At 38.6% G+C, this 23,152-nt stretch overlaps 1 protein-coding gene across 1 annotated transcript in view; it reads right to left on the reverse strand.

The window, feature by feature from the left end:
• Nucleotides 1–23,152, reverse strand: part of FER (FER tyrosine kinase) — a 445,847-nt gene that overhangs the window by 217,314 nt on the left and 205,381 nt on the right. The window contains exon 13 of the mRNA XM_055144946.1: nt 12,568–12,690. Within this exon, the coding sequence (XP_055000921.1) occupies nt 12,568–12,690 (123 nt within the window). The remainder of the gene's footprint in view (nt 1–12,567; nt 12,691–23,152) is intronic.

Here is a 23,152-nt window from a genome sequence, read left to right on the forward strand (position 1 = left end):
AAGAACCGCAGGAATGAATTAAAAGAAAGAAAGGAAAGAAAGAAAGAAAGAAAGAAAGAAAGAAAGAAAGAAAGAAAGAAAGAAAGAAAGAAAGAAAGAAAGAAAGAAAGAAAGAAAGAAAGAAAGAAAGAAAGGAAGGAAGGAAGGAAGGAATTGCTGGTGGAAGAAGAAATAATAGCTGAGAAAGTCCCCCTTCTGAGGAAGGAGACTGGTACACCAATCCTGGAAGACAAATGAGTGTCAAACAAATCAGTGCAGAGAGCAAAATCAAGCTACAACCCAGTGTTTCCAAAGAAGGCTTATAGTGCACGAGTTATGTAAAACCTCCAACACAAGGGAAAGCTACAAAACTTCATGAAACTTCCCAAATTAAACTCTAAAATAAAAAAAAAAATAGAATGATATATTCAAGTACTGAATGAAAGAACCATCAACCAAGATTCCTCTACTTTGAAAGTTAATCAATCGCCTAGGTTTGAGGGGATGGCCAGGAAACAGTCTCATGAGGAAACAGAAGGACTTCCCCAATAACTTTTTGTTCTTGTTGACTAGTCCTTTTGCATACACAGAGCGCAGGTCCTTTTACTCCACTACTCCTTTCTCTTCCAGTCCCTTTAAATTTCAACCCCTCCCCTTCATGCCAAGCCCTAGAATCTAATGATTCTAAGAAACAAACATCTCCCCCCTCTCATTCCACGATGTTCTCACCTACAATTCAGAATTTTTTATTTTAGTGTTTTCCTATTTGTTTGAACTAGATGCTCAGCTCAATTATTACATTCTTTTTGTCTTATGAATGTATTTGGCTCTCAATAGGCCTCCAACTTTAGCTTTGGTTATATCACTAAACAACCTACACAGAAATTTTATTCTCTACCACCATCACCACCTCAAACCATGTCCCACATACAGTAATAAAAGCAAAGAAAATCTTAGATTGAAGGGTGAATTATTCATCTCCAGCAGATTTCCCTCCTCTCCCCTCCCATGCACTGGAGCTTGGTAAGTAACTTGGTTATTTGATCACATCCTTGCTTAACTCTGTAGTAGACCACCTTACCCAGTATTACTTGGCTTAGAATAACTAAATAAGGGCTGGAGCTATAGCACAGTGGTAGGGCATTTGCCTTTCATGCAGCCAACCCGTGTTCAATTCCTCTGCCCCTCTTGGAGAGCCTGGCAAGCTACCGAGAGTATCACACATGCACAACAGAGCCTGGCAAGCTACCCGTGGTATATTGGATATGCCAAAAACAGTAACAATAAGTCTCACAATGAGAGACGTTGCAACACTGCAACACTACGCCCTCCACCAGGCAGTCTGATTCACCCCAATGCTATCTCGGTGCCCCGTGCCAGCAACCATCCTCCCACCAAAGTCAAGTCAGTTCTGTAGGCAACTCTCGTGCTCTCTCCCTTCAGCCATTTGTCATCCCTTAATACCCACACAGGAGAGAGAATATACTGCATCAGGCCTTCTCACTAACTTCACTCAGGAGGATACTCTACAGATCGTCCACATAGTGGCACACAAATCCCAAGGACTTATTCTTGACCACTAAGATCTCATCTGTCTATCCACCATCACTACATACTTACAGCGCAGATAAGAAATAAATGGAACTCAAGTCTGAAAAATAAAGGTTCTCTGACTAAAAACATGTTTAAGACATTTTGAGCTGGGGAAGCATACAGGAGTCAAGGTAGACTCTGCATGCAGCAAGACCCTGTTAGTTCCCTGGCGCAGTCTATGGTCCACAAGGTCCTCCGGGGATCACTTGCAAAGGCAAAGCCAAAATAGCCCCTGGGCATCACTGGGGTTAACCCTCTTTCCTCAACCCCAAAATAAAAGTTTGGGGCTTCTGGATGAATTACCCTTGAGAGACTGATCAATTACAGGATTTTAGTCATCTTCAAGATATAAACTATGTCTACTAATGTCTAATATAAAAGTCTAACAATTTAAGTCTAACAATGCTCTTCCTCTTCAAAATTACTGCTCAAGTTAATGCTGACGATTCAAACTGAGTCTGTAGATGTGTTAAGACAGATACCGAAGAAATAATATTCTTTAATTTTATCAAATGAATTAAGCCAACAATATCAGTTTAATTTTATTTTCCCAATATACTAAATGATGTCAAACAGTACAATGCACTTTTCTAAGAACAACATGCTTAATTTTTGCTTGTTTGACTAAATTTCAAAATAGATGGAACCATAGCTTTCAGATTCACTATTATATCCTAATACTAGAATACCATGAAATTTAAAAAAAATACAGAATTATAAAATTATTGAGGTAAAAGAGTACTGTTATCTAATATTATAGTAAAACAAAAACAGACTAAATCAGTTTTAATTATAAATGTCAGAATATAGCTCTGACATTTTCTTTAAATGTTAGAGAAAATTATAATCTCTAAATTATTCATGTTGTCATGCCAATAACACTATTAACTCAATTCACAACGAATAAAACTAGTGCTATTGACAAACAATGAATTTTTTTCTTTACAATTGGAATCTTCTGAAATAAGTTACCTTTTTGTTTTTCTTTATCTATCCTGTGAAAAAATATAAAAGCAATGTATATATGTATGTATATATATATGCTTCACAGAGCGGGGAGAAAAGTATGCAAAATTTAAGTCTAAGAAGGCAACTCCCAGAATGACCACCAACTGGGAGCTCTGTGGCACTACTGCAGTAACATGAGAAGATGGTGTCCTTGACAACATCGACAGGGAATACGATCGACTGGTTCAGCACCTCCATGACTGTGAGAAGAATGCCCAGTGAGAAAGCCACAAACAGACGCCTGTCTTCAGAAACTCTCGAGCTCATTCGTCAACGTGGTTTGGCGCGAGCCTCAGGCAACCACAACCTGACATCCAAGCTCGAAAAGCTGTGCAGAGATGCAATCAAGGAAGACCTCAAAGAGAGAAGAGCAGCAGTGTTGGCCAATGTGGCAGAAGCCAGGAAAAGTATTCGAAACATTTGCCTGTCCTTTGCCAACTACGAGACCAAGATGACTGCCCTCCGATGTCCTGATGTATCTATCACATCTTCCAGAAAGGCAATGGAGAGGATTATTCACGACTTCTACTCGGATCTCTTTGACAGCCATGTCCAACAGCCCACATACCATATTCCGCAGGATGGATATGTCGTTCCCAACTTCTTCCCTTCTGAAATCAACACGCCATTTCGTTGGTAAACACGCGTACAGCACCTGGTCCAGACAAAGTCAGACCCGAACACCTGAAGAATCTGCCACCAGTACTCATCAATACACTGGCTCAGCTCTTTACACGCTACCTGTCTGAATGCAAGGTTCTGTCTCAGTGGAAAACCAGTAGGACCATTCTGTTGTACAAGAAGGGAGACATCCACGACATCAGCAACTATCGCCCAATCTGCCTGCTTTCTATCGTCTACAAGTTGTTCACTCATGTCATCCTGAATAGAATAGGCAAAACACTAGACAAAGGACAACCATGAGAGCAAGCTGGGTTCCGAAGGGGATTCAGCAGGATAGACCATATCCACACAGCGACCAAACTCATTGAAGTTTTGTGAGAGTTCAAGATGCTGCTCTGTCTAACGTTCATCGATTTAAAGAAGGCCTTCGATTCTGTTGAGACTGAGGTGGTCATCGAAGCCCTAGCCAAACAGGGCGTTCAAACTCAGTATATCAAAATTCTCCACGAGCTGTATAGTGGGCTCACCACCAAAATCTCACCATTCTAGAAGGAAGTGATAATTGATATAAAGAGAGGGATGCGGCAGGGTGATATCATTTCACCGAAACTCTTCAGGGCCACCCTCGAGAACATCATGCGACAACTGGAATGGGAAGGAATGGGAGTGAAGATAGACAGTTGGCAATTCTCCACCTCTGCTTCACTGATGACATTGTTCTCATAACATCAAACATTACCCAAGCGGCACAAATGCTGACCGAGAATGTGGAAAGGTCAGATTGTAGCTGAATCTCAACAAGACAATGCTCATGAAAAACGAACTAGTCCCTGACACTCCATTTGCTCTCAATGGAAGGAACATCTCCAAATGCAGCAGGTATGTGGATTTGGTTTGAAAAATCAACATGAGAATGATTTGGTGCCAGAAATATGCAAGAGGAAGAGAGCAACGTGGAATTCCTTCAAGAGCGTCGAAGAAGTGGTTAAGAGGACGAAGAACCTCTGACTCTGGGCACATCTTTTCAATTCCACCATTCTTCCTTTCTGCACTAACATATGCCTCAGAGACCTTGGCCCTATGTAAACAGGATGAGAATGCTATTGAGTATAACAAAGAGGAACTGAAAGAGCTATGCTAGGAGTATCACATCTCACTCAAGTGAGAGATGGAATCCGGAGATCTGACCTCCATCAACGGTCAAGAATCAGGGATGCTGCCTCGTTTGCCAAGGTATTAAAAATCAGATGGACCAGTCATGTAATGCGATTCAGAGACGACCGCTGGACCTGAGCTGTTACGGACTGGATTCCATGGGATGTCAGAAGACTACGTGGCCGCCCACCCACTAGATGGTCAGATTTCTTCATTAAATTCCTGAATAAATGATTTGAAACTCTTCCTGTTCCTGGAGCAAGCAGATATCATTGGGCTGCACTAGCATGCGACAGGGACAAATGGCAATGTTACTGGCGCCCACTCGAGCAAATCGAAGATCAACGGGATGACAAGTGATACAAGTGATACTATTTTTACAGTTTCCAGTATATAGGCATAGAGCTAGGATCAGGTAATCCTTATAGCAACCACTGGGTTTTACTGTAGGCTTAAAGACTTGTACCAGATTATGTGGTTGCTAATAGTAGAAACCTGCTTTTAAAATACCATCATTTCTGCTCAAGTGAGAGGCTCATAAAGGAATTATATAGTCCTGTTAAGTTTCCTTAGTTTCTGTATGCTCCTAAACTACAATACTCTATTCTAACAGCTGCAGGGACACTGTATGACTTAAATGTAATCATAAAAGAGTTTACATCTGTAACTGTATTTCATGGTTATTCATTATAATGTAATTAAAAAATAAAATAAAATTTAAAAACACTACAATACTCTAATTGATCTAAAAAAGAGACAAGCAAATAGAAATCTTAACAGCATGTATAAGAAGGTCAAAATTTCTTTTTCTGAACTCTGGTTTTTCATAATTGAAAAATCAATTTGGCATGAGATTTAATATTTGATTTCCAAAAGTTAAAAGTTAGATTATTCACATATGTCCAAATTTTTAAAAAATTTTAAAAGTACATGAAAATAACAGTGTTTGGGGTGGAGGTGCATGGTACAGGTCAACCTGTACCTTTGGGGCAAGTGCATCAGCAGCCTGATGGTGCCTTCAGGCTTCCTGATACCAAAAGCTACTGCAGTTCCTTTGGCTGGATCCCAACAACTTGGGACCAAGTTTATTAAGAAATTAAACAGCCAAAAGTTAGGTATGTGGGAGCTATACCCAAAAACCACCTCCGGCTCAGCTATACAAGCTCATTTATTGGCCTTATCTCAAAGACCCGTAGATAATTCTCGAAAGAAATCAAAAGCCAGAGTTAATCTCGGACCCACACACGGCTGAACAGACTGGGGTAAATTGGAGGGGGGCAGGTTGGCCTGGGGCCCACCCAAGCACAGCCTCCAGAAGCCACTTGCTTCCACAATAAATCACTGCCGTACCCCCAGCCTGACTCCACCATTCTAGGACAGACCCCACCAAGATATAATCTGCTGAAAATTCGGGTATGCAGGTTTTGCGACTGAAATCTCCAGGCTTTCTCGGAGTTGGGATGTGCTGCTTCCCCCCACTTCCCAATATTCCTGGAAACACTGGCAGTCACCCCCAGGAACCAATTTCAGCACCACCATGTAAGTTCTACTACCAACCTTGCTTCAGAGACACATAAATAACTCTGAAGGAGATCAAAAGCCACAATTAATCTGGAACTGATGCATGGCTGAATGGACGGGGTAAATCGGAGTGGGGGGGAGAGGGTTGGCCTGGAGCACGTCCAAGCACAGCCCCCAGAAGCCACTTGCTTTCACAATCCAAAATTACCGGCATACCATTGGCCTGACTCCATCGTCTCAGGCGGACCCCACCAAAGTATAATCTGCTGAAAATTCAGATATGCGGGCTTTGTAACTGAAATATCCAGGTTTTCTCACAGTTGGGATGGGCTACTTCCCTCCAGCCTCCTGCACTTCTGGAAGCCCTGGCAGTCACATCCACACCTCAAAGCGGCCACCCAATTGAAAAGCTACTCCAACCTTACAGCCCCAATACAAATACTGAATAACCTGAAAAAACACCATGACCTCTTGGCACCTATGTTGCAAACCATAATGCACAAAAGGAAAAGAAGGAAAAGAGCAAGAAGGAAAGTGCCTCTCATGGAGGGAGGCTGGAGGTGAGGGGTGAGGCGGTGGGGTGTTGGGGGATGGTGGCAGGGAAACAGAACATTGTTGGTGGGAGATATATACTGGTGGAGGGATGGGTGCTGGATCATTGAATGATTGAAATCCAATTATCAGATTTGTAATGGTCTATCTTATGGACAGTCAATTTTAAAAAATTTTTAATAAAAAAAAGTCATGTGTAGTTCATGCCCATTCAATCAGCTAAATCAATGGCTGAATAAATTGCTGTACTCCTACATTAAAAAAGAAAATAACAACCTTATGGGACTAGAGAGATCATACAGTGAACAGGGCACTTGATTTGCACATGACCCACCTGGGTTCAATCCCTGGCATTCTATATATTCCCCTGAGCACTACCAGTAGTAATTTCTAATGCAGAGACAGGAGTTATCCCTGAACATTGCTGAATGTGCCCCGCCAAAAATAAATAAATAAAAAATAACAGCATTAGAAGATAATTTAAAGCCAGATATATACCTCCAAAAATAATACAAAATCATTATTATTTTTTATGGTAAGAATTATATTTTGGTTTCCTCCTCATTTCAGGCACTGAAGTATGAAAATCCTGGAAATTCTGAAGTGTGGAGAAAATAAGGTTCTTCTGTTATGTTAAAGAGGTGGCTTTGGAAAAACCCCTAGATCAAATTTGAATGGACATCAGCTGCCACAGGAAGAAACCACACATTAGAGGTCTGGAAATGTCTATCCTACACCCTATAAAGAGACAAGAAGCTCTGGATAGAGTTTAATCACCTACAGTCAATGACATAATCAATTATGGCCCCCATAAGGGTGAGAAAAGACTGACTGGCTACCCTATGAGGATCAGGAAGAGAAGCAAGCTCAGGAAGAAAAAAAAAGTCCTTAACCTCTGTGATACTTTACCCTATGCATTTCCTCCACTTGACTATTTCTGCCTCAAATATTTTTATATGTATGGAAATATATTCAATTTCTGTATTCATGTCTCTCTCAATATATCTAAGTATGATGTAATCATGATCATATGCTGTGTTCTTTTTCAGTTGAAATAGTAATTCAACATCATTCCCCCAAATTTTATTCTTTTTAATGAGAACGGGGTGGCACTAATATAATTCATTTAATTAGTCCTTTTAATAAAATTTTAGTGGTTTTTTGTAGGAAAATAACACTGGTAAATAGTCCTGAAAGTATCTTCAAATATAATGATCATATTTATATTTTTTATAGTATAGATATCTAGATGTGGACTTGCTGGGTAAAAATACACTAAATCCTGCCCAGGCAGGGGGAGTGTGTAATCTGCTTGGAGATACATATCTTCAACCCAGCTGAAGTTCAAGGGCGGACCTGGGGAGCTCCACCGGGCTGGAAACAGCAAGATGACAGCAGAGAAAGCATTCCAGACCACGACGTCTTAAAACTTTTGCCAGTCAAGCTTCTTTTTGCCTGAAAAATGTTTAAGTGACCCACATATGCAGACTTATAAAAATGGGTATGCAAATCAGTTACTGAAAAAAATCAATTTATTTTAAAATGCATTGTTAAAGATGCACTGGAGAGGTAATTTAATGGATCGAGTGCACGCATGGCAGGAAGGAGTTCCAGATGACCCTGGCACTATTCAGAGCGACTTTCAGAGCCGTCCCTGAGCACTGCTAGGTTGGTCCCCAAATCAGAAAAAAGTAAACCAAAATGCTACATCATTCCATAGTGGGTAATGAGCCAGTTTAGGAAGCTAGGCTCTAGACAAAGTCCCCCCTCTCTATCTCTTGAGATCAGTGTTGAGCTCAAATAATGCCCTGACAGCAGATTGCCAGAACTCACATCTGGGTACCCAGAAAGAAGGGACTTCAGTGATGTCACTAACAGGGGCTGGCCATGCTCCAACCAGAGCATTCCCAGACTGGTGACCCCACCTTCCCCCGACTCCATCTGTTCTTACAGACGGTATGTTTTACAGATGGCTGCAGACACACCATCTATAAATGCAAACTTCAGTATCTACAATAGCAGTAGCAACACTTGTTGATACTAGAAAAACAAAATCAAATAAAGCACTGCTTGCTCGAAAATAAACATAGTTCAACACATTTAATTACTATTTCAGATACAGGAAAAAAAAAAGGTAAATTTAGAGTAGCAAGATGAGCAGAAAAAAAATACTGTAACACTTTGCAACATGAGGACACTTAGGGAATATGACATCACAAGGAGATAATATATTTCTAGATTCTAACCACAGGGACCATTTTGATCACTGTGTCCTTGGGTTAGACATTATGAGAATTAATTTAAATATTCATAGAAATAAATGGGAATCAAGAAAAAAGTTACTAAAGCAGAAATTATAGAGACCACAGCAACATTCTTTTTATAGACTAAAAATAAAATCTGGCAGCATGGAGATTAAATGTTTTATGGCACATGACCTATAAAAGACACTAACTTCGTACATACATCAAATCAAGAAACGAAGGACAGAATGGTGGTGGTGCAGCAGATATGGTGCTGCTTTGCACACTGCTGACCCAGGTTGCATCCTGGCAGCCATATAGTCCACCAAAGTCCATCATTTGTAATTTTAGACGACCAATAGGTGTGACACAAAAACAAACAACAAAAATCAAGAAATATAGTCCAGTTCTAAAAGTATATATATATGCATATATATAAAACTTCTCAAAAAGTACATATATATATATATATATAACTCAAAAGAAGATACATAACAGATAATACCATCAAAATAAAATCCATGTCATTCTCCACTCAAATTGAAGAATTATAGCTTCTGCTTTGTGAATTCTTTCAAAAGAGTTACATAATTTTTTTTAAAAGTAGATGCATCACATCTGGACGAGCCTCACACATGAAGGGACCAGCTGAGGAACCCAGGTGTGCGGGACCCGGGGCTGAGATTTCCAAGCCTGCTCAGATTCGGACTCAGCCTTCTCCATCCAGAACCCCCATTTTCCAGTAGCTTGGCAGCCACACTCACAAACTGCCCCTGGAGTCCTGTAATCCCACCAATGGCCAACATCCAGAGACTCCCGGAAGCGACATCTTATAGCCTTGTTCTCCTTCTTGGAGAAACTAACAAGCTACCAAGAGTCTATTGCTTGCACGGTAGAGCCTTGCAAGTTCCCCATGGTGTATTCATATCCCAAATACAGTAAAAGATATATATATATATATATATATGTATATATACCTCTCGAAGAGCCCGGCAAGCTACCAAGAGTATCCCACCCACAAGGCAGAGCCTGGCAAGCTACCCGTGGTATATTCGATATGCCAAAAACAGTAACGGTAGGTCTCATTCCCCTGAAAGAGCCTCCAATCGTTGGGAAAGATGAGTAAGGAGAGTCTGTTAAAATCTCAGGGCTGAGTGTAATAGAGATGTTATTGGTGCCCACTCGAATAAATCAACAAACAACAGGATGACAGTGACAGTGACAGTGACAGATGCATAACTTAGAGCTGATCATTATACTTTTATAAAAAAGTCCTTCAGATTATTAAGACATCTAGATAAACATCAAATTTCTACTTCATAGAACAATCACATAAAATTCCTTATTATTCTATAGCTTTCAGTTTACTATTATTTTCATTGCTAGGACTAAGAAATGAGAAAACCAGCTGCCTGGCCATAAAAATCAGCTGCAAAGCCTGTGCTGGAATTCGGGAAACAGCACCTGGTGACCTAACAGTACGCTTTGTGGACTCACTTCATGCAGAATTTTACACAGGAGTCCTACAGCTTTTGTTTGTAATTATATATTCTTAGTCTGATCTAGAGCTACATTCTCATCTGCCTCTTTTCTGGCATTGGTCTCTTGATTTAAACCAACACTAATAGACCAGAGATAGAAAACTTTCATGTTAAGTGTCATTTGGATATTTATGACTTCATTTATGGATCGTGCAATTTAGACAGACTGACTGAGGCAGCATACGAGAAGCACATATGTCTGTCCCATCAAGTACCACAGCCAGGTCACATAATTTGACACGCTTTTAATACCATGTAGGCAAGAGTTTCCCATCCCTGGTACAGAAAGGTAAAGACAATGCAAATATTTGGATAGCTTATGACATGGGAAATCAATCTCTCTAAAACCCAATTATATGTCTCATTACCCTAGTAGGAATAAATAACATTTTCACTGCACTGATTTTTATATCACACTGGAATATACTGGAATTAAGATCATACTTTCTCATGGGCAATTCTGTGTATAAAATTCCTATTAACGTTCTGAAGGGAGGACAATGGTAGAGAGAATAAAAATGATCCCTAGGTTTATGGTTTGAGGACTTGAGTATGTGATGGTACCAATTACTAAAAAAAAGGAACAAATGTGAAGTTAAAGGGAATAAACAGTATAAGTGAAAAATTAAAACTATAGCTTTGAGAAAGATGTAAAGTTAATTCATACACATAAAAATTTTCATGTCAGTAAAATATAAACAGTAAATGAAGCTACGAGAAGAGATCACACAAACTAAAGATCTCTTAGAATTCTGCAGAATAGTAGCAGCTACTAAGTTTTGGGGAGAGGAAAAGTTTAGATTTTTCTTTTTCTGACTGGGAAAAATGACAACTTGCTCTAAACTAGAGAAGAATTAAAAGTTCTTTGCAATTATAATGGGGTGAGGAGAAAGAACTAAAAAAATAGCAATGAGACACAGCAGTGATGAGTCCCAAAGGGCACACAGCACCAGAGACTTCTTCGGGCCCCATACCAAGCCAATTTCACTGGGGCACCCCAGATGGAGCAGGTGCAGTCTCCCTGCCTTCTTCACATGGAATCCCGGCGACCATGAGCCGACACAAGCAAGAACCCCCCCACCCAATAAGTGAGTTTTAGGACAAAATCTCCAACCCACATGGCGGCAGTAGAACAGGGCAGTCTCACCCCAGCTTCCCATCCACTCCTGATGCTGGAAGTCACGCCCACAGCCCTCGGGCCCAGAAACTCACAAGCGAATCCCCAAATGGGATAGCTCCCTACAGAGATGTCTCTGGAACCCAGTGATTTATAATCGCAGAATTTCAGAAGTGCTCTGCCACTTATGCACGACCTTTTATGATATGCAAAATGAGCAATGAAAAATAAATGATCTAGCGTCTGCCCCTGAAAGGCAGACTTAATTGGGGGTGGGAAAATTCGAGCAAAATATAATGCCCTAAAACAGAGAGAGAATATCTGAGCAATTGTCTTCGATAGAGGCAGGGTGAGGACTGGGGTGTGGGGTGGGGGGTGGATAATGGGGATGCTGGTGGTGGAGTTTGCACTGGTGGAGGGATGGGTGTTCAATCATTTCGATCATTGTATGGCTGAATCTCTATTCAAAGTAACTATGAAAAGCAGCATGAAAAACTGCTATAAGAAACAAAAATGATTATATGATATGTCCGAACAGAAGAAAGGGGCCTTAAGACGTCATGTCAAGACAGCCCTGAGGTTATCATGTTCTTGATGAAGGACTTTAGGAAAGGAGTCCCCAGAAAGTTTCTGGAGCATGCACAGGCAACAAAGCCCTGATCCTATTTCACTTTTCTCTGTAAGCCAAAACATTAACTCATGTTATCCCTAGCTGCAGAAATATGTGTTAATGTTACATGCACATGATGTCTGAGCAAGCATGTAATTCTTACATACATGGGCAACATTTACACTAATATGCCCCTCACTTAGTTAACTCCTCCCTTAAGCCTTTTTCATGATATCTGGTGTGCAGCACCATGGCTCAGGTATAAACTCACTTCAATAGGTCTTTCTGCTTTATCTCTATGCTATTATGCCTTGGAATTCTTCCTCTGATAAGAAAAGAACCCTAACTTTTTGGTGGAAGCCACTCTCACCTCTCCCCTTGGCACACGAAAGAGTTCCCTGTCATCCCAGCCTGGTGTCAGTGGCTTCCCTGAGACGGGGATTAATGCCAGCAGCAGCAGACAAAGTGTGACTTGAGGGACTCTTACCTCCCTTGAGGCTCAGAGGTGAAAGAGATCCCACCAGGATCTTTCTAATTTTTGTAATCTCCTAAATCTGATCTCAGATAACAAAGGCATTCTTCCAAGCCAAATAATAATAAAAGCAATTATACATTTGCACTTACCTTAGGAATAGGATTCAGTAGAACTACTCCTGATTTCTTAGTGATGACCTGTTTTGTTGTATAGTGATGATCTATAAGTTGAGGGATGTTCATAAACCCAGTGCCTTCAAATCGATACAGATTCTGAAGAAAGAATAAACTAGAATAACTATAAAGACATTTCTTCAGCAAGAATTATGTTTAATAAACAAAAAGTTATGCACAACAATATGAGTATACTCAACATTACTAAACAACATACATTTAAAATGGTTAAGATTGTAAAAGTAAATCAAAAGGGTAGAGAGATAGTTCAACAGCTAGGAAACACACCTTGCATGTGGCCGACACCAGTTTATCTCCAGGACCGCGTGTCCAAGTATCTCTGGGGCAGCCCTGGAAGCACCCAAATAACACCAGGGAAGCCTCGGGATCACTACCTCCTCAGGCCCTCACACTGACTCGCCACTTGGTCAGCTAGATGGCAATCACAGGAAGGCAGGACTCCTGGCTTCACGGGCACTGTTACACGGGCCTTCACAAAATTAATATTAACTGGAAGATTGTGCCAAATGAAAGAGAAAACTCAAAACTTCCTTTTGCATAGTATAACGAAGACATAACTTACCAGGATTTAATTTATAAAGACAAAACTTACCAGAATTTAATTTATATAAAGCATTTTCAATGAGTATTAGTGTTTTATCAAGTGAGGAACATATACGCATTAGCCTTCTTTGACACTATAACTATAGAATATAATTCAATTTTTGGAATTTGGTTTAGAATCAATTCAGGCAGAAATAAAAATTGCCTAATAATTTTTGTACATCACAGCCAGACCTGCTATGATATATAATGATACTTAAGAATATTTCATTTTTCAGACATTAGAGTATCTACATTAATTTGTTAGTGAAGTAAGTAATGTCTGGACATCCTTAAAAATAAGTTTAAGCCCTGTAGTAATATGTATTAACGTGCAAACAAATCTTTTAATATATTAGTATATATATTCAATTACAAGCCATCATATAAAAATTTAACCTTGATTATAAAAGTAATTTCAAATATAGATAAATCAAAATTTTCAAATAACACTTAAAAACATAAAGTGCCTATTCTTAAGAAATAATCAAATGGAAAACGAATAATCAAATGCTTCCTTTCCAGCAGGTCCAACTCTGTGGGGGGGGAACTCCAAACAATAATAGTGAATTTTTTGTTGAAATATTGAATGTAATCAAAGTAAAGAGAAAGTAAAGTGAAATTTATCAGCTACACAGGCGGGGTGGGGGGCTGGGGGGTTGGGGGGGAGGTTTACTGTGGTTCTTGGTGGTGGAATATGTACACTGGTGAAGGGATGGGTGTTTGAGCATTGTGTAACTGAGACTTAAGCCTGAAAGCTTTGTAACTTTCCACATGGTGATTCAATAAAAAAAAAAGAAAGAATCATTGCCCACAAATAATCAAATATGCCAAAAGGCATTACAGATGTGTAAATCTAATAAAAATATTGACAACAATATATCAACAAAATAGGGGCTAGAGAGATAGAACATCACCAGCACACTTGCCTTGTACACGGCCACCCCAGGTTCAATCCCCAGGACACTATGTGGTCCCCTGACCTCACCAGGAGGAATTCCTGATCACAGAGCAGAAGTAAGCCATGGGCACTGCCAGGTGTTGCCCCCAAACCAAAAACAACCCAAACAAAATATTTATTCCAACAAGTATGTACTTTTCTGAATTTGAAAATTGTAGCTAATAAATCTTAAGTACTGTTAACACTTAAATAGGCAGGGGGAAGTAAGTTAACTACCTATTGAAGTGATAGATAATGTTAGACACTTTAATTTTTTATTATCACGAACAATGTGTATCCAATTGTGATGATGTATAATTTAAAGATATTTAATTATTTTTGTTAATTATTCCTCAGTAAAGAAATACAGTCTTCCTTCACTCTACTATTCCTTCACTCTACATAGCAGCCCAAAATCTATGGATGTAATCTAATCTTATCTTCTCTCTTATCACTATCCCTCCCTTTCCAACCATTTTTATTTCCTCATTGTTTTACATAGAAAACACATACCATTTCTGCTTGATATAATTCTTCAAGTGGTCACATGGGTAATGGCTGCCTTACTTTCTTTGATCAAATACCACCTTCTCAGACATACATATATATATAGATATCTATACCTATATATATGCATATTTATAGAGATACTATTCCTTCATCTTCTTCATTGTCTATCTCTCCTTTTGAATGTAAGCTAAGAGAGATGATAAAGTTTTACAACTGATTGGTTTATTAGTTTCCCCATTTTTAGAGCCTGCTGGCATATATTGCCTGAATAAATAAACATCTGTAAATAAATGACATACAACGTATGTATGTAAAATATAGTATTAAAGAGACAAGATTATTTAATCTAGAAATGAGCATAGAAAATTCATATACTCATAGCTTTGAGAAATCAAATAATAATATTTGATAAAAAATAAAAAGATATTTGCAAAAATAAGTGTTAAAATAGCCACTAGTATCAGGTTGCTATATGCAAAATTCTAATGTAACCAGAAAAACAGTAAATAGAAAAAATATAACTTTTAATTTAAAGACAGCTTTTTATCATTGGCATAGTTAATAGGGCTGGAGCAATAGCACAGCGGGTAGGGCATTTACCTTGTATGCAGCCGACCCAGGTTCGATTCCTCCGTCCCTCTCGGAGAGCCCAGCAAGCTACCAAGAGTATTCCGCCCGCATGGCAGAACCTGGCAAGCTACCTGTGGCGCATTCAATAAGCCAAAAATCGTAACAACAAGTCTCACAATGGAGACGTTACTGGTGCCCGCTCAAGCAAATCAATGAGCAAAGTGATGAGAGTATACAGTATAGTTAATAGAGTGCTCTAACTAACAATACTTTATGAACTACACTTTATTAATATATTTATTTCTTGTCTGGGGCCACACAGGTCTTACTCCTAGTTTTGCACTAAGCATTTACTCTTGGTGGGGCTCAGGGACCGTATGTGGAGCTGGGGATCAAACCCAGGTCCCGTAATTGCAAGGAAAGCACTTGGGAGCTGACCTGCACCCAAGATTTAATTTTTGACAGCAATCACATTGACATTAGTGCGTTTCAAGAGTCTCAAAACAGAACACAGCATATTAATACATTTTCTTAAATATGGTGATTAAAAATGAGTTTCCAAATGACATTATACCCTAATAAAATGCAGCTGAAGGCAGAGGACTGGGTACATAGCTCAGTGCTACATTCTTCAGAGGGAGGCTGGGCAAGATCCCTGAGCACAGAGCCAGGAATAAGCCCTGAGCACCACCAGGTATGGCCCCCAAACAAACAAAAAAAGAGTCTGACAGACATGTATGCACCCCTGGAGAGACAGCAGATTTGCAATGACAACAGTGACAACAGGTAACAAAGGGTAGAGGGGAAGCCATGAGGTCAAAAATGAGTATATTTATTAAAACTATGAAGAGCTTATTTTTCTATTAAAAGTTATATTTAAAATATAAGAATAAAATAAAATATATTTATAATAAAAATAAAAATATTATTTAGCCTTTGTCGAATACCTATAACTTTTTTGTAGCTCAGGTGAACTGGGTTGGATATAACTTTTAAATAAGAAATTCCTTATTAAGCATTGGAGAGATTGTACAGTGGATAAGATGCCTGCCTGGCACATGGTCAATCCTGTACTCAATTTCCCAAACCCCATAAATTTCCAAGCACCATCAGGAATAATCCAGGAGCATAGCTGGGCCTGCTGACCCCACCAGCAAAAAAAAAGAAACTTTTCTTTAGAACTAAGGCTGCTGCTAATGATCTCTTAAATTACGAAGGAAGCAACAAATAGTAGTATATAACAAAGTTTTGTATATTTAGACATCATGAACTGTTTAAAAATGCAAAGTAAAATTTAAAATTTAATATCAACTAACTACTTTTTGTAACTTAAAAATTATCTAGATATATTAATCATAATGTACTTTTCAATTCTCAAAGAATATACACTGAACCCATATGAGTCTGTTATGAACAATGTATTCCACGATACTTATCTCTAAATTTTACCAAGAACATGGCCTACTTTTACTTTTAAGACATTTACTACACCTTAAATTTGCTGCTAAGGTATGCTGCTAAAGAATTAATCATATGTTCATATGTCAAACCTGATCATACACACATGAGCACATATACATATAAAGCTGAATCTGACTTGTTTCAATAAAAATTCCCAGAAGGCTATTATTAGGCAAGGAAGCCAGACAAAACAGAACGAGCATGTAGGATGACATTGGTTTGTCCTTCCCCCCCTTGCCACAAGGAGCTTAGGTTCATCCTGGTCACACCCATTAAGGTGCTCTGAGTCACTCCCATCCCTTTGTTTAGCTGTAACTACTTCTCTATGCTCTCTTCCCAAAAACAGTTAATCAGCTTTTCCCCCCTAATCTGACTCTGTTAATTTGTAAGATGAGACCTTTCTAGGGCACTGAATTTATATTAAACTGATATTGCCTTTCTCCTCTCCTTATGTCTTTTGAATAATTTACTTTAAAACAATGTCCTTTTTGTATAGACACAAGAAGACAATATTATGCTTTTGTAATTTGGGATTTAATTGGCCTCGAATATTATTACCTCCCGGGCATCTGCTTTCTCCACTTAAGCCTCAGTCCCTCAGTTCCTAGCACTCCAAAAGTAGTGTCCTGACGAGGGACGGAATGGCCCCAGAGCAAGTGGTGAGTTATATGTCACCCTGGCATTGAGATGGGCCTGGCCAAAGTGCCTAATTCTTAACTAGGTTAAGAGCTTGATCATGGACAAATGCTGTCATGATCCAAAAGTAACGACGAGACTAGGACCCTGCTAGGGATAGGAAAGACTAATCTGATCTGAGCACTGTAGTCTGAGATCAAGATGGCCCCAAGAGAGCAATTCTATAAACTTAATGCATTTCTTATTGTGTCCCAAAAAAATGATTAATATTATGAATGCTTATGTTTGCTGGATGAGGAGAGAAGAAACACACTCATGGGACTCCGCCCTGTCCTAGAAGGAGCATCCCCTGAGAGAACTTTACCCCTATTGATTGTGACCACACCTATGTGTAAGCCCCAACCCCCTCATGCTGGGGGGATTTAACTAGGCTTTAAGAGTGGGTTGGGGGGCCAGATCCTGGGGGCAAAATCCAGGGAGAGATCGTGAGGTGGGAGAGAAGTGGAGGGAGAGACAGGAGAGGATGGAATAAAGGACAACTGATCGATCAACTGGTTTGGCTCTCGTTTCCTACTCCGTCTGCACCAAGGCTCGGGGCTGCTCCAGTTGGGCGAGGGGCCCAGGTTGTTCCCCCGCACCCAGGGCAGCCCACAAGGAGAGCTGCCACAGCTCTCCCCCGTCGCTCCCCCAGCAGATATTTTTTACACCAGCATATAAAATGAGAAAAAGATTCAATAAATTTGTGGTTTGAAATATTATGCCAAAGTAAGTATTAAAATAAAAATTGAGCTTTAAAAAGAAATAAGAAAAACAAAAGAAGGAAATAGTATTTCTGAAGAAAACTAAAAGGAGTGACTAAACTTAAAAAGGAAGGTTAAAATATCCTTATGTGGGCAAAATAGCTAAAAATGCACTGTAGCACTGTTGTCCCGTTGTTTCATCGATTTGCTGGAGTGGGCACCAGTAATGTCTCCATTGTGAGAATTATTGTTACTGTTTTTAGCATATCAAATACACCACAGGTAGCTTACCAGGCTCTGCCGTGTGGGTGGGATACTCTCAGTAGCTTGCCGGGCTCTCTAAGAGGGATGGAGGAATCAAACCTGGGTCGGCCGCATGCAAGGCAAATGCCCTACCCGCTGTGCTATCACTCCAGTCCTTTTTCTATAATAATGCCTTTTTTTAAACTTTTGCATGTTTTTGTTGTTGTTTATTTGTTTGCTTTGGGACCCTATCCCGTAGTGTTCAGAGCTATAGGGATCTGAGCTCAGGGATCACTCCTGAGGTGCTCAGGGGACCATATGGGATGCCAGGATGGAATATGGGAACATTTTACTGTACTGTGAATTATAGAGCTTTAACATTCCATCATTATAACCCTACCAGAGTATCACTTTTATTTACAATCATCTCAGTGTCTCACTTTCCCCCACTGCCTCAAGAACCCCCTATGGCCACACCACTACTACATCTCACTGCATGGCAAATTCAGTTCTATAGGCAAGTTCTTAGATTATGTTTGCTTTCTGCCTTCTGTTTTCCCCTACTATGCTTCTTTATGCCTCACATATGGGAGAGCACTCTCAGTATATTTTTTTTATTCTGTTGATGTTTAAAAAGCCCAGGAGAATTCATAAAACTAAGATTAGTTAAAATCCCATTTCTTTTTGTTGTTGGACTTCCATCCTATAAGGATGAAATAATATTAACAAGCCAAACCACTTTGATCAGACAACAGCTTAATATTTCAAAGATAAATGCCCGAGTTCATTTCCGGGTATCCCATCTTGCCCCCCACGCAGTGCCAGGAGTAATTCCTGAACACATAGCCGGGAGTCAGCCCTGAGCATAGGTGGGCATGGCTCAGAAAGGAAGAAAAAAGGAATGAAGGTACTGCTTCTGGTTGACATTGGCAATAGGCAATAAATAAATGTTCCAGCACATGCTCCCTATCTTTATATACACACATGGCATGCTTTTTAACTCCAGGAAAAAGTGCTGTTGAAAACCAAGCTTCCTGGGTCAAGTATAAGAAGTATCTTAAAACCACATTCAAAATCAGAACCTTGACTACGAGTAAGACCGAGACTCTCAGCTAGACTACAATTTGTATTTTTTCTAATGCCATCATTTTTCAATAATTGAATGAATGTCCTATAGATACATGCTCATGAATTCTTCAACTTTTTGAAGTAAATTTCTAGGGGGAGCTAACCCAGCATTGCAAGTCTTCTAGATTCCTGGTTCTAAGACTTATGCAACCAACTTTGGAGCAGTCTTGCTGGAATGAATGCCAGTTGATATTGTAGATTTTTTTGTTTGTTTACTGTTGTTTTGATTTATTCTTAGAAAAACACAGAAAAATTAAATTATTTCAAACCTATTATTTTACTTTCTCTTTCTCTTTATAGAAAACATTTTGTTCCTGCACAGTGCATTTCAAATAGTTCCAATTATAAAAAGACAAATTAACTCATATTAAGAAAAATGATATACATTTTCAGAATCTACAAACTATTGATGAAATAATCTTTCAGCAATCTGAAGGTTATCAATGATAGTGAATTTTAGGGAAACAGCATAAACATGTAATATGATGTTTTTGTTTCTCACAGCTATTGTGAAACTCAGAACCCAGAGACTTGTAATTACAAGTTCAGAACAAATGAAAATGGTTAATATTGCTAGGCAGGCAAAAGTGGTCATTTCAAAGAGTAACATACTATTAACCAGGCTAAGAAACAACATTTAAGCTGTGTGGCTTGACTTGTTCTTTATTGGGTGTGGGGATGAAAAGGAGGGATTCCTGAGTTATACTCAGGGTTCCCAGGGTGAGCCTCAGCTAACTGGTCCAGATAATTCAATGCATTGGCTCTGCAACGTGGTGCTAGCTAGATGTACAGTGCGAGGTGGGGATGCAGGCTGGTACTCAGGGAACTCCACAGTTACATGCAAAGATGATGTTCACAGGGCCATGTGGTTCCAGAGATAGAACTAGAGTCCCTGTACATGCAAAGCATACTCCTCTGACCACTGAGGTATCCCTCTCATTCCAGCAATATATGCTTTTAATATTTTTTATTAGAATCTGTAGCTTAGAAAAAATGATAAATAAACCTTTTAGTTTTATTTCTGTTATGCTATTTACAATGAGCTGTTTCTGTATAAGCTAAAAATATAAAACAAAAATCATACCTCTCAAATAAAAAAGGCACATTAGACATCTATAGACAACTAATTAAAGCAGAAGACACCAGGGATCTGTAGGCAACCTGGAATAATATGAATCAGATGTCAGGACCAGAGAGGCATCACAGAGGCTAAAGTGCTTTGCATTGCAGGCAGCAGCCCCGGGCTTGATCCCAGCTTGCGGCTCCCTGAGAACCGCCACGCATGCTCCCTGAGCACAAAGCCAGAAGCCTGAGTGATGCTGGGCATAGCCCCAAATTCAAACAAAAAAAACAAAAGCTGCTAAAAATAACATCATTTGTGATCAGTAAATGTCTTAAAGCTAAATATGTAAAATATGTACATTCAAAAGTATTTTCTTACTAATTCAATTATACAAATTCTAGAGAATCCAAAATGAATTTTCTAATAAACTTTTCCAAACTCTTTCGTAAAGTACATCTATATATTTTCAAGTCACAAAAACGACTAAAAATGCCAAGTATTTGAACAGCATTTGAAATTTACAAAGCATGCATTTACTAATTTGATACTAACAATAATTGTAGAGTCCATTATTCCCAAACTGTATAGTACAAAGTATAGGATTAGAACTGAAATCAAAGGATTTTTGTGCAGTTTTAATGACCCACTAGTTGATATATTTTTTCATTTCTAAAATCCCATGTATTTTCTTCTGCCATTCCCTCTTCAGATGCCTACCCCTTCACTTAGAAATACCATTTATAACCTACTACTGGATTATGAACTCATTGTTTTCAATATAATAGGCAATCATTAAATATCTGTTAATAAACTTCACTTATTGATTACCATTCAGGCAATAAATATTTGAGGAAATAAACAAGGTAAAATATCTTTTAGAATATTAATTTGCAGAGTGAAATTTAATAAAAATTCACCAAAAAATTATAACTCTTTTATTTATTTACTTTTTTTGCTTCTTTGGGTCACAACTGGCGATGTACAGGGGTTACTCCTGGCTCTGCACTCAGGAATTACTCCTGGCCATGCTCAGGGGATCATATGGGATGCTGGGAATCAAACCCGTGTCGGTCGCATGCAAGGCAAATGCCCTACCCGCTGTGGTATTGCTCCAGCCCAAAAGAGTTATAATGCTCTTAATGAGAACATTATAAGTGAATGTGTATTAAAATTAGAGAGCAAACTCCTGAGGCATTCACTGATAAAAAAGCAATCTCATCTTTAATAGAGAATTTGGCAGAATTTCTATATTTCTATGGCCAAAGGAAGTCAGTTACAATTTTCAAGTGTGAAATTGTGACAATGTTTCTTCATACCAAAATATTGTGCTGTTAATCTACAATACTTAAAATGGAATATTAAAGACAAGTAATTTCCAAAAATATTTTTTTGTTCCTAAGAAAATTAATTTATAACCAATAGTTCTATTTTTAAAATGATAAGCATTTAATTTATACTGTATTCTTAAAAATAGCAATTTAAAAAAGGAAACATTCATTATAAACTATATCTAGTTTGTATTATACCTATGATCTTTTTTTCTATACTTCTCATTTCAGTTTATAAATAGTGACAAAGTGGATATCAACTGTATGAGAAGGCTACCTGAATCCACAATTTACAATGTACATACAAATTATTAAAACTTTGTTAGAACGCGGCCTGCTACAGTATGTAGCAGTTGAGTTAGGGGCAGAAGGAGAGTGCAGAGGGTGAGAGCTGCCTCACATGCAGCCCCCCAACTGACTGGTCCTGGGTATGTGTATTTTAAATCAAAGATATATGCAGATATATATTCCAGGCTTGATAATAAATATCACATGTACATATGCATTATGTATATAATGCTTGATAACATATACTACATACACATATATTATAAGTATTCACTGTCACTGATACTTATGTACTATAATACCATATATAATCAGCTATCTAACTATATGCACATACATATATATTATAGGTACATGTAATAAATAGATGTACACTTACAGAATTATATAATTTAGTAATCGCCTAATGAATTAATAATAGATATTATTAAATTACTTAAAACATTAAAAAAACACATTTTGAGGTTCATCTAACAAAAATGGTTCAACTTTTTGTAAAGTAAGCAGAATCACTAGAGCCTGAAACATAAGTTAAAATTCAAGCTGAATAGTCGGCTTGAAAATGTTTACCTTTTGAACTGGAGAAGTAAGAAATGGGAAATAAAGAGCACTAAACGCTCATGTGCTATAAATATTAAGAACTTCTCAGTACAGGACCCTGAGTCAGTGGAAAATGCATGTGTTGCATGCAGGAGACCTGGAGACTATTCCCAGCACCCCACCCCCTAAAACACACACAGCCAAAGCAAAACAGGGAGATTACACTGTACTGATTTAATACACACTGAAGAAAATAACAAAGTGGGTTTAGAAATACTCTTTAAATTTCAACTAAAAAATTAATGCTAATGCCAGAAAGTAATTACTATACATGGAGAAATAATCCTATACTAATTCAAAAACCAATTTAACTATCATTAACCTGCTCAATTAGGATTTTCATTCAATAGTAAATATTTCTTTTTTTTTTTTTTTTTTGCTTTTTGGGTCACACCCAGCAATGCTCAGGGGTTACTCCTGGCTTTGCACTCAGGAATTACTACTGGCAGTG

This window comes from Sorex araneus, chromosome 1, assembly GCF_027595985.1.
Source record: "Sorex araneus isolate mSorAra2 chromosome 1, mSorAra2.pri, whole genome shotgun sequence".
Taxonomy (NCBI): domain Eukaryota; kingdom Metazoa; phylum Chordata; class Mammalia; order Eulipotyphla; family Soricidae; genus Sorex; species Sorex araneus.